The 15,905-nt window shown below is 36.0% G+C and overlaps 1 protein-coding gene across 1 annotated transcript; it reads left to right on the forward strand.

The window, feature by feature from the left end:
* Nucleotides 1–220: 220 nt before the first annotated feature.
* LOC132176051 (uncharacterized) lies at nt 221–15,531 on the forward strand. Its single transcript, XM_059588163.1, has 8 exons — nt 221–406; nt 2,610–2,735; nt 4,033–4,131; nt 10,001–10,143; nt 12,843–12,951; nt 13,661–13,768; nt 14,842–14,982; nt 15,057–15,531. The coding sequence occupies exons 1-8, from the start codon at nt 335–337 to the stop codon at nt 15,432–15,434; spliced, it is 1,176 nt and encodes a 391-aa protein (XP_059444146.1). The 5' UTR covers nt 221–334; the 3' UTR covers nt 15,435–15,531.
* Nucleotides 15,532–15,905: the final 374 nt, after the last annotated feature.

Raw genomic sequence — 15,905 nt, forward strand, 5'->3', positions numbered from 1 at the left:
AAAAAACAAAAAAAAAAACCAAAGATAGAGACTTTCACACTAAAGTGCGCGGCGTTGGTGCATAACACAATCATGCGCATAGTATAACGCTGACGAGCAGTTGGAGACGCTCCGTCATTGACCGTTACCATTTACCGCAGGTTGGACCCGGGGCCCATCCACGTGGTCACTCCGTTCTGTCTTCCCGTCAGTCCCTCACATAAATAGTGAAGATTTTGGAAACGACAGCGAGGATAAACAAAACATAGAGCAGAGGCTTCTGAGAATTTTATAGTGATCGATCAAATCGAATATGGTGGTGTGATATGGGCGTGTTTGGGCACATCAATTAGCAATGAAAGGCGCATTTTCGGCGCCCGGAGACTACACCTACTTCAAGTCTCAGGTCCCTCTCCACAAGATCCCCGTACGTCTCGCTCCGAATTCTGGGTTTTGTTTTGATTTTTGATTTTACCATTTTCATCTAATTTCTGATAATGGATTTGTCTCATTAGCTTCATTTTTTTTGTGGGTGTGGCTTTGTTTTTGCTTGTGTCTCCTTTTTCTTAGTCAATCATGGGGTAGTGGATGAGCTTAGGTTTATAATTCTCTGATCATGATGTGAATTTGGGTTTCAACTTGTGTACCACTTGTGTGTGAATTTTGATGTGGGTATGGAAGAAAGTTTGTTTGATAATGAATTTAACTTGTTAGTCTAGACTCGTTAATGGGTAGGCCTTTGTTTTAGCCATAATTATTATTTTTTGTTCTTACTCAATCACGGGGATGTGGATGAGAATGGACTCACATTTTACTTATTATTGAATCTACTGGGTTTCTCTTTTAAGTCCAAATTATGCAAATTTTGAATTGCTTTGATCAAGGGTTTTACGCCTTGGCTTTGTAATGTAGCTGGGCGTGCATTTTGTGTTTGCTATAGTCTATTTGTTCTCTGTTAAGTATGGAGGTCTTTGAAGAGTTGCTTGTTGTCTGTTTCATTATGCATTGGGTTTCATATTATTCTTACATTTTTTTTCGAATTTTGGTTCTAATTGGTGATGACTATGAATTATTTAGTACTGCTTATAATCCCTTCGTCTTGGTCAAATTTGGGGTTGTTCACTACTGGACATTCATGTTTTTCTGACCATTTTAGATATAGGGTTTCGATTATTATCTCAATTTAGTGAATTCAATTTTTTTGCGTTCAAATTCTGCTTGATTATGGGCTGCAATCATCGGCTTCTTTATGTCAATGGGACACTATAGATTGGATTTCAATATATTTTCCCATTTCTAAGAACTTTGATTCTGGTATTCTGAATTCTACTTGGTCAAAGGATTGTATCTCAGCTTCATTTTTCTGTTCCTTTTGTTTTGTCTAATGTCTAGTTATGATGCGTTTAGCTTTTTATCTGTCTGATCGTTTTGAGTATTTAATTTCAACCTTACATTTCAATTTGAAGCTGTATTTAAACGACGCAAATGTTGCTGGTGATTGTTTGTGAATTTTGTTCTATTCTCTATCTTCTCTCCAATATGTGTTTGACTTTATCATAATTGAGTGGTTATTTATTTAGAGCATGTTGATCAAATTTTAAATAGGGTGTTAACTTTTTTAATACTTGATATATTTGGTACTGGTATGTTCTGAAATAGCCTTGTAGAAGGTTCTTTGCTGCTTGTGTGACAAGTCGTAATTTGTTAAAAGCCAAATATTTCTTGGTTTTTGTTTGAGGTAGAGGTGTATATGGCTTTTCGTTTTTCTGCTGAAGCAGAAAAGGCGTTCTCCTTGAAGTATGACTATGTCAATTGTTACAATCCTCCTATGTTCTTGCAGAGCAGCTCTAGGCTGTGGTGAAATATGGTACCCATTTATCATAGACGTATTTGGTTAATATGCTTTTCTAGAGAAATTTACTAAAACTGGAAAATTTTGTTGGAGCAGCTTCTTGGAACAATGGTGACCTAGGTGAACAAGTCCTGGCTTGATAGCGTTGATCTCTAAAATATCTCAAGAGTGGGAGTGCCTCATAATCTTTAAATAAATGAGGATTAATATGATGATTTGTTAATATAGCGGTATTATACATTTTTGTTGTATTACAATTATGTATTCACATTTGCATCTGACATATGGTATATATGTATGTGAATAATATTTGATGCGTTTGATACAGTAGTGAGATAGAATGTTTAATTGAATATAGAAATCCTGCAATGACAATTGAATTGACCTAGCTTAGTGGTTGAGATTGTGGCTTTCTATCATTAAATACTTGGTTTCAACTCCCCAGCTGTACTAAATATAACCTGTGGATCTGTCACAGATCCACTCCTAAGTTTCCAAATTGCAAATTGAGAGGGGGAGCGAGGGCCTAGGTGACGAATTTGTCACCCTGGTCATGACTCTGGGAATGATTGCAATGACTACTTGTGATTGAGTCTATTTTATTGACGAAGACCAATCAGAATATTAGCTTCTGTTTGGTTGATGTGGTATTTTAAAGCACAGAAGTCCACTTATTTATTTATTTTTTGGAAAGTGAGCATTTTTGCATTAACTCCTTGATGATACTTTTTATTGACTGATGATATCTCAGCCTTGGAAACTTTTTTTTTTCTCACAGATTGGCACAAAGCAGTGGCGATATTATGATTTTGGTCCAAAAGTGGTACCTCCTCTTGTTTGTCTTCCTGGAACAGCAGGGACAGCAGATGTATACTACAAACAGATCATGTCATTGTCCATGAAGGTCGTAAGTTTGATCTTATGGTTTCTTCATCGTAACTGTGACATTATTTAGTGTCAACATATTAGAAATTCATATTCATTCATTTTCTTTTCCCTCCTCCTTTATTATATATATATATAATGTAGAAGAAGTTGGGGAGTTTATGCTATGCCATGGTTTTCTAAGTTCTCACGGACCAGTATTTATATCATGGAGATTCATAGGGCTTGTTTCTTGGTTGTCTAGCTGTTCTTCTAACAGGAATCATTAAGCTTTGGAAAACAATTGATGCTGGGAATAATTCTGTTTGAGCAATATTGTTATTTAGGGAAATTGTTTCCTCAAACAGATATGAGATATGAAAGGAAATTATCGTATGTTATCATGAAAACCTCCCTCCATTTGGCGATATTCTGTTTTCCCATAGATTTTCATGTGTTTTATATGAAGAGAATGTTATATAGTTCGGTTGTGTAAGCCAAGTATATAATGTCCATCAGTTTATCATGGTTATATTATTGAAGTCTACGGTTTATGATTCTAATTTATAAACTTAAACCTTTCCTTTTATTTGAAGAAATAGGGAACTAATGATGTCCATCTAATGTGTCAGCATAAACTGAGTTGACATGGGAAGGGTGGAGAAGATTAGAGATATAATCAAATATCTGTGAATGCCTGAGTCATTCGTATTAGATCTTGGATAGATTATGTTTAACCTGTTTTAGATCATTACTAAACACTGTAGATATGAGCTTGCTTTTCTTTGACTCTTCTTTGACTCCTTCAAGTAACCAAACATAGACACTTTTTTAAGTTAGTTATCTCTATAATGGTCGAACTTCTTTCGCCTCCTTTTGAATTTCATAGTTAACATGGCTATTTCGTTGTGGTTTTTCTTGTCCTTATCTCGCTAGATGGAATAAGTCCTGCAGCTGGACACTGTTACGCCAATAATGAATCTGTTAGAATTATTTTTAGAAACATTAACTCAAATCAAAAGTCTCTGTAGGGTAAGGATTCCAAATTGTAGAAATATGGAAAATCGTAAAGGGACAAACCAGGTTGCACTTTAGTTATTATTATTATTACTTTTTTTTAGTGTCATAATGTATTCGTGTGGAATGAAACTAGACGATTTCAACATGAAAATTTTATTGATGCTCTTGTTGTACGTGATGGTACTTGCCTAAATCCTGTTTTGTGTGTGTCAAGTAAACCTTCTAGACTGCTACCATAACCGTTACTTGTTTTTGATGTTATGCATGATAAATTTTTGAACTAGGATTGAAGAATCGTATTCTTTTGAAATGTGTAGGGTTACCGTGTGATTTCTGTTGATATTCCACGGGTATGGAATCATCACGAGTGGATTCAAGTATTCGAAAAGTTCTTGGATGCTATCGATGTTCATCATGTAAGAGCTTCATTTCCTTTACCAATTTCTTCCACCATATTTTCTGGGTTATCAATATATGTCTTGTCTATCTCATTTTACTCTAGCTGTTGTATTTAATGTTGTAGCACTTACCAAGATGCTGGTTCATCTTGTGCAGTAACTAATATTTGCATTTTGAATTGGCACCGATTTAGAGCATTTACATCCTATATAACAAATTTCCTCTCATTTAAAAATGAATTTTGACTGCCCCCATCGTTAAATTATATGACGGGACACCGAAAGTTGACATTGGGCCCCATCGGGGCATTTGCCCATCCCTTGTAAGGTGCAAGGGTGTTGCATGAACTGGTTAAGGTTGGGGCCCCTACCCTACACTTTAAGACATAATAGAAGCGTGGCTCAAGTGATATGGATATTGATGAGATGAGATGAGGGTTGGGGTTTTTATCTACCTTTGGTGCTTCATATAGTGTTAAGTATGTAGGTCATTTAAATTAGTGTACATAATTGTGGATCTTGTTAGAGTACTGTAATTTTCTAGGAGTATGTGAAGTGTAATTTACTAAGAATATAGGGAGTGATATGAAAATCTTCTAGAAGAATGCTAGGTGTCCTAGTGAGCTATCCCTATATCTATCATAGAATATTCTTTTCCCTCCCTCCTAGAGTTTTGGCTGTATTTGTTACACACAACCTTGGACTCACATTTGACAAACTCGATCCCCACACCACCAATATTCTCGAACTCGAAAAGGTTATTGGTGCTAAAGTCTTGTTCTTTGAACTTTGGTAGTGACTGATGTTACCTTTTTTGAGTCTCAACCCTACTTTTCAGATACCTAATCCCTCGGGGAGTCTTTCTTTGACATCTCTCTCCCTACATCCATCCCTGTTTCCCTTGGTCCTTCAATGACAGTGCCACTTCAGAGATCTGCTCTCCTACATGTGGACACTCTTCGTCCACAACCATCTCCCCTGGAGCTTCCACCACCTTCCGTGGAGTCTTTAGATCTAGTTCTTCCGACATTAGAATCCTTACTTACTGGTCTCCAGAAAGGTACTAGATCTTGTGTCAGCAAGCATCCTCTTGGTAACTTTGCTTCTTATCAATCCTTATCTCCTTTGTTTTCTTCTTTCATTTCACATATTTATAGTGTGTCTATCCCTAAAACAATTAAAGATGCCTTATCTAACACTGGTTTGCGAAACACAATGGAAGTAGAAATGGAGGCTTTGCATCAAAATACCACTTGGGAACTTATTTCTCTTCCTCCTAGCAAACAACTTGTTTTGTCTACAAATGGGTATACACTATCAAATTTAATCCTGATGGTAGCCTAAATAAGTTGAAAGCTAAAGGCTATTCTTCGACCTATGGCATTGATTATGGTGATGCATTCTCTCTTGTTGCAAAAATTTCTTCTATTGGAGGTTTCATTTCTCTAGCTACTAGCCTTGATTGACCCTTGTATCAACTGGATGTGAAAAACATTTTTCTTCATGGTGATCTTCTTAAAGAAGTCTATATGGAGCACCTATTGGGGTTTGTTGCTGAGGGGAAGTCTTAGGGATATGTGTGTTGATTGATATGGCCTCAAGCAATCTCCAAGAGCTTGGTTTGACAAATTTTCTGTTGTAGTAAGGGAGTTTGGTCTTCTTCGATGTGAGACTGATCGTTTGGTATTCCATTCGCATACAGATGGTGGGTATATTTTCCTTGTAGTTTATGTGGATGGCATTGTGTTAGTGGGGATGATCCTAGAGGAATTGCTAGATTAAAACAGTTTTTGGAGGAGAAATTTCTGACCAAATACGTGTGAAAACTTTAATATTTCTTAGGCATTAAGGTTACTAGATCCCAACAAGGGGTTAATTTATATAAGAGAAAATATGTGCTAGACTTGTTGGAAGAAACAAGTCTTTTGGGTGCTTTGTCCTATTGATGTTTCTATGGACCCAAATAAAAAGCCTTTTGAAAGATTATGGAGAGTTGTTTGATGATCCTAGCAGATACAAATGATTGGTTGGCAATTAAATTATCTTACTATCACCTAGCCATATATTTCCTATGTAGTATGTGTAGTTAAGTCAATTCATGGAAGCACCTAGAACTTCACATTGGGATGATGTGATTTGTATTCTACAATATCTAAAGAAATTCCCAGGTCATTGTATTCTATATAAGAATAATGGACACCTTAGGATAGAAGGATTCACTGATATAGATTGGGCAGGATCTCCTTTCGACAAAAGATTCTTGGGAGGTAACCTTGTTACTTGGAAGAGTAAGAAACAAACAGTGGTTGTTTGATCTAGTGCAGAGGCCGAGTAGTTTTATGGTTCATACGACTAATGAATTGACATGGTTACGACACTTTCTTCAGGAAATTGAATTTTTAGTTCCTACACCTATTCCTCTATGTATTGTGATATGATGGTTGCTTTGCACATTCCTTCTAACCCAGTGTTCCGTGAGAGAACAAAACACATTGAATTTGATTGTCATTTCATTTGGGAGAAATATTACCTGGCGAGTTGGCTGAAGGTGTGTACGTCAATTTCTGAGGGAGGGTTGGGGATTAGGAACCTATTGAGGTTCAATCATGCTCTCTTAAGTAAATGGCTTTAGCGATATGGGCTTGAGAGATAGGCTTGGTGGAGAGTAGTGGTAGACTCTAAATATGGAAGTTTATGGGGAGGGTGATGTTCTAGTGAGCCTATTGGGGCATATGGAGTGGGTTTATGGAAGAATATTAGGAGGGGTTAGGGGAAGTTCTGTAGTCATACCAGATTTGAAGTGGAAGATGGCTCCAAGATTAGATTCTAACATGATCTTTGGTGTAGGGATATGGCCCTTAAGAATGCCTTCCATTTTTATTTGGTATTGCGCGCGCAAAGGATGCTCTTGTTGAGGCTCGCTTGGAATTTTCTAGAGGTGCCATTCAATGATACGTGAGCTTTGTTGGTGCGGCTCAGGATTGGGAGGTGGATGCCTTTGCCTCGTTCTATAGGATGTATTTAGTAAGAATGAGATGAGAAGGGGAAGACAGGTTGTGGTGGGTCTCTTCCAAAAGAGGGTTGTTTGGTGTTAAATCCTACAATATCATGGGTTGTCATGATGGTTTCCATTTCTCTTCAAAGAGTGTTTGGAGGACTAAGGTTCCATTAAGAGTGCCCTTTTTTGTGTGGTCGGTGGCCCTAGCGAAGATTCTTACCATGAACAATCTTCGGAAACGGCGTATCATTGTGGTTGATTGGTGTGTAATGTGCAAAAGGAATGGGAAGTCTGTGGACCATCTTCTTCTTCATTGTGAGGTTGTTAGTGCCATTTGGAATGTCGTCTTTGATCGATTTGGGTTGTCTTGGGATATGGCTAGACGAGTAGTCGATTTGTTTGCTTCCTGGTGAATTGCAACACTCAAAATGTTGTTGTGTGGAAGATGGTGTCTTCTATGCCCATTGTAGTATCTATGGAGGGAAATTAATGATAGGTGTTTTCGGGACCACAAGAGGATTTTGGAGCAGTTGAAGTTTTTATTTTTCAGCACTTTATATCTTTGGGTAGCTGCGTATGTTTCTCCTTTAGTAATTAGTTATAATGGCTTTTTTGTTCTTTTTGCCCCTACTACCTAGGTGGTTTTTCTTGTATACTTCCTGTGTACATGGGGTGTCTTACGTTTTTAATGATATTTCGATTAATTATAAAAAAAAAAATTTGGGAGAAAATACTGAGGAGAAATTTCTACACCATTTGTAAAATATGGAGACCAACTTGTTGATGTGTTTACCAAGTCTCTTTGTTTGATTATTAATTTATTGGGTAAGACCGGGGTTTACTCTGCAGGGGTGGGTCCGAAGGGCCCTGCCTTGTAGAGGTTTCTCGATATCAAAAAAAAAAATTTATTGGGTAAAGTCCACAGACCCCCCTCAAACTACCACCTAATTGACAATGTCCTCCCAAACTTTTAATTGTGACAATGTCCCCTCCAAACTACCAAAACATTATTAATGTCGCCCCTAAGACTAGCAATAAGACAAAAATACCCTTATAGATTTCTCAATAAGACAAAAATAACCCTATAAATTCAAAAAAAAAATTGATATAAAAAAAAAACGAAAAATTTTAATTTAAAAATAATATTTTTTTTTAAACAAAAATTTTTATTTTATTTTTTTTTAAAACGGAAATTTTTATTTGAAAAAAAAAAACTATTTTTTTTTATTTAGTTTTTTTTTTTTTAAAAAAATTTCATTTTATTATTAAACGAAAATTTTATTTTTTTTCAAACGTAAATTTTTATTTAAATAAAATTATAAAACAAAAATAAAAATAAAAAAACAAAAATTTTCAATTTTCATAAAAAAAAAGAATCGAAATTTTTGTAATTTTTTTCTTATAAAATTGATTAAAAAAATAAAAATAAAAATTGGCCAACGTTTGGATTTTTTTTTTTTTTTTTTAGTTTTAGGGTTTTTCTAGAAGTTTTGTTTTTTTTTTTGTTTTTAATTTTACTAAGGGTAATTTCGTCATTAGGGGGAACATTGACAATTTTTGGTAGTTTGGGAGGGACATTGTCACAATTGAAAGTTTGGGGGGAACATTGTCAATTGAGTGGTAGTTTGAGGGGGTTATGTGGACTTTCCCCTAATTTATTTGTTCCAAGCTTGACTTATATGAAAAATTTGCTCGAGCTTGAGGGGAGTGTTAGAGTGAACTGTAATTTCCCAACAGTATGTTAGAGTGAATTGTAATTTCCTAAGATAGGGAGTGATGAAAATCTTCTAGAAGAATGCTGGGTGTCCTAGTGAGCTGTCCCTATGGCTGTCATAGAGCATTCTTGTATTTTGGCTCTATTTAATGAATGAAGAAGGATGAATGAGCTATATAGAATTAGTAGCTTCATTTTATTTTCTTGGTCTCGTTTCATTACAGATCTCTTTGGTACATGGTATGCTCTATAATCTATCTCCTAGGATGTTCCCTTTTACTGTAAATTGAGAGATGAATAGATGTAGTTTTGCTATTTAATGTCTTGAATTCACTAGCGTACTAGTGAATTATGGTAACTCAAATTTGGATACTGAATAGATTTGAAGTGAGCTTTATTTTGTTACATCATAACTTTGACTAATCCGTCTTTCAAACAAAAATTGGATTTGGTTCCCTTCTTTGTTAATTCCATCCTTTGTTTTTTGGTAAGTAAAGTTGAATAGATCAAAAAGCGCAGAGGGGTACAACCCTAGTACACAAAAAGTATGGAAGAGAACGCCTAAGTAGAAGAAGAAAATAGAACAAGAAAATCAGAATAGTTAATCACTAAGAGAGCTAGACAAGCAATTGTCCAAGTAAAGAGAGAAAAAAAGAAAAAGGACTTGAGCTTCTCCAAAGTCCGCTCTTGATCTTGATGAAATTAATTGTACTAGTTTTAGACATAAATTGCGCTCGTTTGGCAATACTTTTAAGGACTGCTTTTTGCTTTTTAGCAAAAAAGCAAAAAGCATTAACAAACAACTCAACACTTAAAACTACTTTCACCTTATGTTACATCATAATCGAAAAGCAAAAGCACAATCTAAAAAATTTTAACAAACGGATCCATTATCCTTAGATTAATCAACAATGGACTGCCTGTATACAGCTACAATTAGTTACAGTTGGTGTGAGCTTGGAGGAGAAGATACAAGTGGTCTATGAAACAATTTTGTGTAGGTTCCATGAACAATGTGGTTTCTAACAGTTAGCGTAGATGCCTGACTGTAGTTATGTATCATAAACTGATAGTCTGAAAGTATAAAATTAATCAACCTATCTTACATATTTCTGTCACCAGTTACTGACAACTTAACTGGTTGCTGAGTAGACTGATCAATTTATATCTAACAGATACATCTATATGGTACATCGCTTGGGGGATTCTTAGCACAACTTTTTGCTCAGCATCGCCCAAGGCGGGTTCGGTCATTGATACTATCAAATTCTTTTCTGGATACACGCAGTTTCTCTGCTGCAATGCCATGGGCTCCCATGTAAGTTACCACATTTTTCTTAGATTAATGACTGTAATCTGGATATGATCAAACTGCCTATTTGTTTTTATGTATTTCTTTATTTGATAAAAAAAAAAAGAAGAAAAAGAGATTAGAGTTGCTGAGATATAATGCACATCAAAGATTTGATAAATGTGTGCTATCATGATGCTAGGATCACCATCAAGAGACTGCTTACAGCTCTAATTACATGCAGTAGATGATAATGAGAAATATGTTTTTTGGTTTTTGACACAGAATTATAAATAAATGAGACCATGTTCTCTACTGAACTAAGTAAGTTTTTAGTTGCTGCTAAAATCATCAAAATATTTGCAATGTAGTTAAAAGATCTACTTCGTATATTTACTTATCAAAAAAAAAAAAAGATCTACTTCGTATATAATGGAGTAGCAGAAACTGTATTTTTGCTAGAAGTTTGACCAATGTTTTGGTTAATTGGTTATGGGAGATAATTATCTGCAGAGCACCTTTTATTTTTTATATTTTCCTTCTGAGGGTTGGGGGAGGGGGGGATTTTGGAGGGCAGCGCTGATTGCCCTGTTCTGTAATTAGTTAGCAAGCTAGTTAGTTCTTTCTTACTGTTCCATGCTCTGCCCCGTCATAACTTACTAGAATTGAATTGAGTTGGCAAGGGTCATAGGTACTCCTTGATGCTTTCCAGGTCAGCATGTACTTATCTTGCTAGTGAGTTTGAAAACTGTGCTTTATTTCTTGTTTTAGAAAAGATGAATAATAATACTTCACTGAGTGGGTTAGAAACAAATGATATTATCAAAAACAAAAAAGTAGCAACAGACACCAACTCCTAATCATGAAAAGCTTGCAAAAAGATAGGGTTTGGATACTGCAATCCTCACTTGTCTGACCTACACAAATACAAAGTAATTGAAGCCTCCTTATCAACAGCCAAGGTAAACCAATCAGGAAATTGGTTTGCAATAATCCCTGCACTGTAAATCATGTCAAAACCGGACTCAAGAATCATCCCTTACTGCAAACTTGATGAAGCCTGAAGATATATCCCAACCACATCTACTGCCTTTCCACCAGCTCGAACCATACAACCCCTTTACTATTGCAGATGTTCAGTAACCCCAAGCCTCCCTGTACTTCACTGCAATGACAGGTGGTCATAATTGTTTTTGTTTGGGTCCATACCTTTAAAGTCATTCCCTAATAAGATTTGGTTAAAGGTACTCTATTTCTGGACACCCAAACCACCAGCCTGGATATCACATATTATCTTATCCTAATCCACTTTATGAAACGTAATTTCCTCAAATCCAAACGTACATATGTCATTGGTAATGTGATTACCCTGCAACCCAACACCTCAGAAAACTCGGATGCCGTCTCACATCACCCACAGGTACTTATTTGCTCTTATCCCAATTTACCTTCAATCCAAAACGACTTCAAAACAAAATAATTCACAGCGAATAGCCTTAAGTTGATTAGGGACTACTTGTCAAAAGAGGACGGTAGAATCAATGAATAATAGATGAGAATCTCCATATCTTTTCAATGAACTCCCTCAACATAGAACCTGACTATAAGCCCAACTTCAACTGCCCTGTATAACGTTCTATTAATAATTTCCATAATCAAAATGAAAAGAAGAGGAGATAGAGGGTCTCCTTGTCTCAACCCTCTAGAACTACACACACACACACACATAAAAGAAAAAAAGAGAGAAAGAAAGAAAGAAAGAAAATAAAAGAAAGGGAAAAACATTTTGATTGCCATTCATCACAATTGACAAAAAGACAGTTGAAATATAAACCGAAACCTCCTCCATTTCTTGCTAAAAGCAAGTCTTTCCAACAAATAAATCATAACGATTCTGGTTCACATGATTGCTTGCCTGTTCAATATCTGACTTGCAAACAACCCAGGTTGCTTACTCCCCCTACCATCCAACAATCCACAATCAGTTCGCATTAAATCCAAAATTTATATACCAGCCACAAAAGCATGTTGAGTATCTGATCAAACTGCCTAGTACGAGTTTCAACCAAACTAACAGATTATAAGCGCTTACCAACTAGGCTAATAGGCCAAAAAGCCTGACAACAATTGGTGCGGTCAAACTCAAAATTATATCTACATTCAGCTTTTATTCCCAAGCTCTAATTATCCTTTTGCTTTGCGAGGCTTCGATATATTTGTCTGGTAGAAAACTTTTTGTTGTAAAATTTGAACCCTTGCCCCTGCTTCCCCTTCTCCAAGAGAATGTGGTGGGTAGCATGGTTGTTTGTTAAAAGGTGCTGTGCCTTCATTGATATACCCAAGCATAATGAAGTGTGGATTATTAGCTCAAGATCACATCTGTGTTTTTTTCTTCCTCCTGCATTCCTGGACTATTTTGCATCTCATCTTGAAAGAGGATGAGCTGGAGGATCAAGTTTTTTTAAGTTTATTTATCCAGCCTCTCTCATAGCTATTCTCTGTGGTTTTACAATGGCATGTTCTATAGTGACTTCAGTTTACAACCAATAGCTCCAAATTATGATATTAGTAGTTCAATTACCATTAGTATATATTCTCTCCTGGTTTCTGTAAAGTGGTGCATGAATTTATTATCTTTTCCTGTTATGTTGTTTGTAGCAAATTGCTTGTTGGATATGTTGTTTCCTCAACAAATTAACATCCTGATTGTGGTATGCCTTATGCAGTGTTAGTTGGACCCCTTCTTTTTTGCTGAAACGATACGTCTTAACAGGAATTCGTGATGGTCCCCATGAACCATTCATTGCAGATTCTGTGGACTTCGTTGTTTCTCAGGTAAAGTATGTGAAAGGCCTAAGGTATCTGATGGTTTTAGCTATGTAGATCATGTCTTGGAGCAATCTGCTTTCGAACTCTATATTTCAGTTTTCAGCACAGAATGAAATTTACTCTGTCAAAGCATTGATTGTACTTATTCAAACTCCCTTCCCTGAACATTGATGGTTGAGAAAAATTCTCAACCATCAATGTTCAGGGAAGGGAGTTTGTGACCCTAGTAGTGGAAAGTTCTTTGACCCTGGTAGGAACCACATGGTTGTACAAGGTTTTCAACTGGACTTAAAATACAATTAAATTCTAACTGCATTTATTTGTGAAAATTTGAATCAATATTTGCAATCAATTTAGTGCTTATTAATGAAATGCATTACTTATCAAAAATATTTATTTATATTTGCAATCAATTATATGAGTTTTCTCAACTTTGTTCCCGGTGGTCTTGAGGGTTACTTTTCTTTTGAAACTTATACTGCCAATATCGAGGAGGTGAATTGCATCTCTGCTACATCTATATGAAGAATGACATTTTTTTCTAGATGGTGCTCACAATTCGTTTGTATCTGTTCACAAAATTGAGAGAATCTTGTGCATGCTTCAATTCTCATTTGCTTTCTCTGTTTATGTTTACTTTAAATGCAAATATATATTCTGTAGAAAACTACTTGCTTAATTCCTTTGGCACAATAATATGTGACTATTGATTCAGGTTGAAACACTCTCGAGGGATGACTTGGCCTCCAGGTTAACTTTGACAGTTGATGCTGCTTCAGTTGGACCATTGCTGCTTTCTGATTCGTTTATCACTATAATGGATGTAAGTTATCTGACTCTTTTGGATTTGTGTTGTGCAAACGAGTATTTCTAGAATCTAAACCTCTCTGAAATATAAGGTTATATTGTGGCCTAGTACTCTAGTCCAAATTTAGGAAAGTCACTGTAGTTTCAGCTTCCTTCTTTGCCTTCTGAAACTTGATTCTTATTTTGTTTAATTTTCATTCCTTTTCTTCTTCTTCTGTTTTTGCCCCCTTGCTAGTTAATATTCCAAGTTCTGCTTGTAGCTTCTGAAATTCACCAGTAACACTTAGGATTTAACTTCTTTTACTTGTGATTTGTAAAGCTTTTTGATGGTTTGTGATGTTACTCCTTGGTGAATTTATGAAGTCCAATTTGCTGTACAAATAATGATAATTAATAGGTAAGAGAAGAATCAATTGCAGATTGTTCCTTGGTGAAAGTGGAACAAAAAAAAAGTTCCCTTTATTCTAGTTGGGCTTACCCAGCTTTGGAAACTAGTCAAAAATAAATTCTCTGGTAACTGCAGACGTATCTCACATTTGGAGAGGTCTACTTGAATTAAATGGGTTAACCTGGCCGTACCCTGAACTGAATGTTATGAGTGTGGTCCTAATAATATTGTGAAGATTCTAAGTTGCATTTATTGAGATTTTTATCATGAATTATTTAAGGGAAGGAAACCAGCTACATATCCAACTTGGTTTAAAGTGAATCTCATGGCTGTAAGCCAAGCGTTTTTTGTTAGTTGTGTTGAGCTTGACAGACCAAAGGTCAGTAGATTACTATACCTGGATATATATGTAACAGTTAGGTTCTTAATAATCTTTTGAAACTCTATCTCCACATAATCCCATGTTTCTGGTTGCTATATAATGTTATCACCATTTTTGTCATTTGGTTTATTTATATATTTATTTATACATTCCTGCATGGCGTTTGAAATGCTTGAAGTCATTGAATTCTTGCGAGGCTCACCATCATTAACTTGATGCTTTTTTTGTACCTATAATACTGGAAGAAGGAAATTAAAAAAGTTTTTACTAATAGCAATACTGGTTCCTTTCGACATGCTTACATGTTCCTTCCTTGAAGACAAATGATTACTGTGCAATTCCTCAACAACTCAAGGATGAACTGAGTGAGAGGTATCCCGAAGCAAGACGAGCATCCTTGAAAACTGGGGGAGATTTTCCATTTCTTTCACGTCCAGATGAAGTTAACTTACATCTTCAGGTAGTTACCCTTTCTATTTGCTGATATTTGTATTGGTTGAAGGGCCTGTTCAATGGGTTTCTACAATGTGGCAGCTACACCTGAGGCGGGTTGGCGTAGAAGCTCGGCCAGACTTGGTCCCAGGTGTCCCAAAGGGAGGTAGTGGTGGAAGTCCTAGTGAAGAGAATAATGGAAAAGAAGATCCTGATGACCCTCCCAAGGATGATGGGGAACACTCTGAAGGGCCATCCGCAGATAGTCAGCTGCATCCAGCTCCAGAAAGTTCAGAATCTCATAGCTTAGATGACCAGCTCCTCAGCAATGCAAGAGATTGCCACTTCGTTGATGAAGATATGATGGTGCTTTTCTTAACTCATGTATGGGAGATTTTCTTTCTACATTTTCTTCCTCTTTATTTGGGATCATTGTATATTACTTTGAACTGTCGTTGGAAAGTCAGACAAGTTGTGTAAAATGAAATTTGGACGTTGTTGTTGTAAATTGTTGCAAACCAAGTGTATTTTTGGGTGGCTAATGTTTTATGTATTCTGTTTCGGGTTGGACATTTCAGATTGTGTCATAACTTAATTTGACTTTAGCACATTCCAAGATGATTTTTTTTATACACTTTTCACTAATCTGTATTTGCATGAGACTTTTGGTTGTACTCATTTACCTCAAGTCAGGAGTTTGGCAGGTTTCAAGGTTTTGCTTGATTTCCAGGTTTCGGTCCGGGTTTAAGATTTTATTTTTTATTTTTTGTCTTTTAAATTATCAAATTAGTTTTACTTTGTTTAAATTTGTTTACAATCATTCTCTTAAACTTTAAATACTCTTAATGTCGGGCATCCAAGTTTACGAATTGACAACCCGGTAACTGATGTCGCATACGTTATCATGTCTGGCTCCACATTGTCATGAAGCCGAATGTAGGATTTGACTGG

Source organism: Corylus avellana, chromosome ca3 (assembly GCF_901000735.1).
Source record: "Corylus avellana chromosome ca3, CavTom2PMs-1.0".
NCBI classification, from domain to species: domain Eukaryota; kingdom Viridiplantae; phylum Streptophyta; class Magnoliopsida; order Fagales; family Betulaceae; genus Corylus; species Corylus avellana.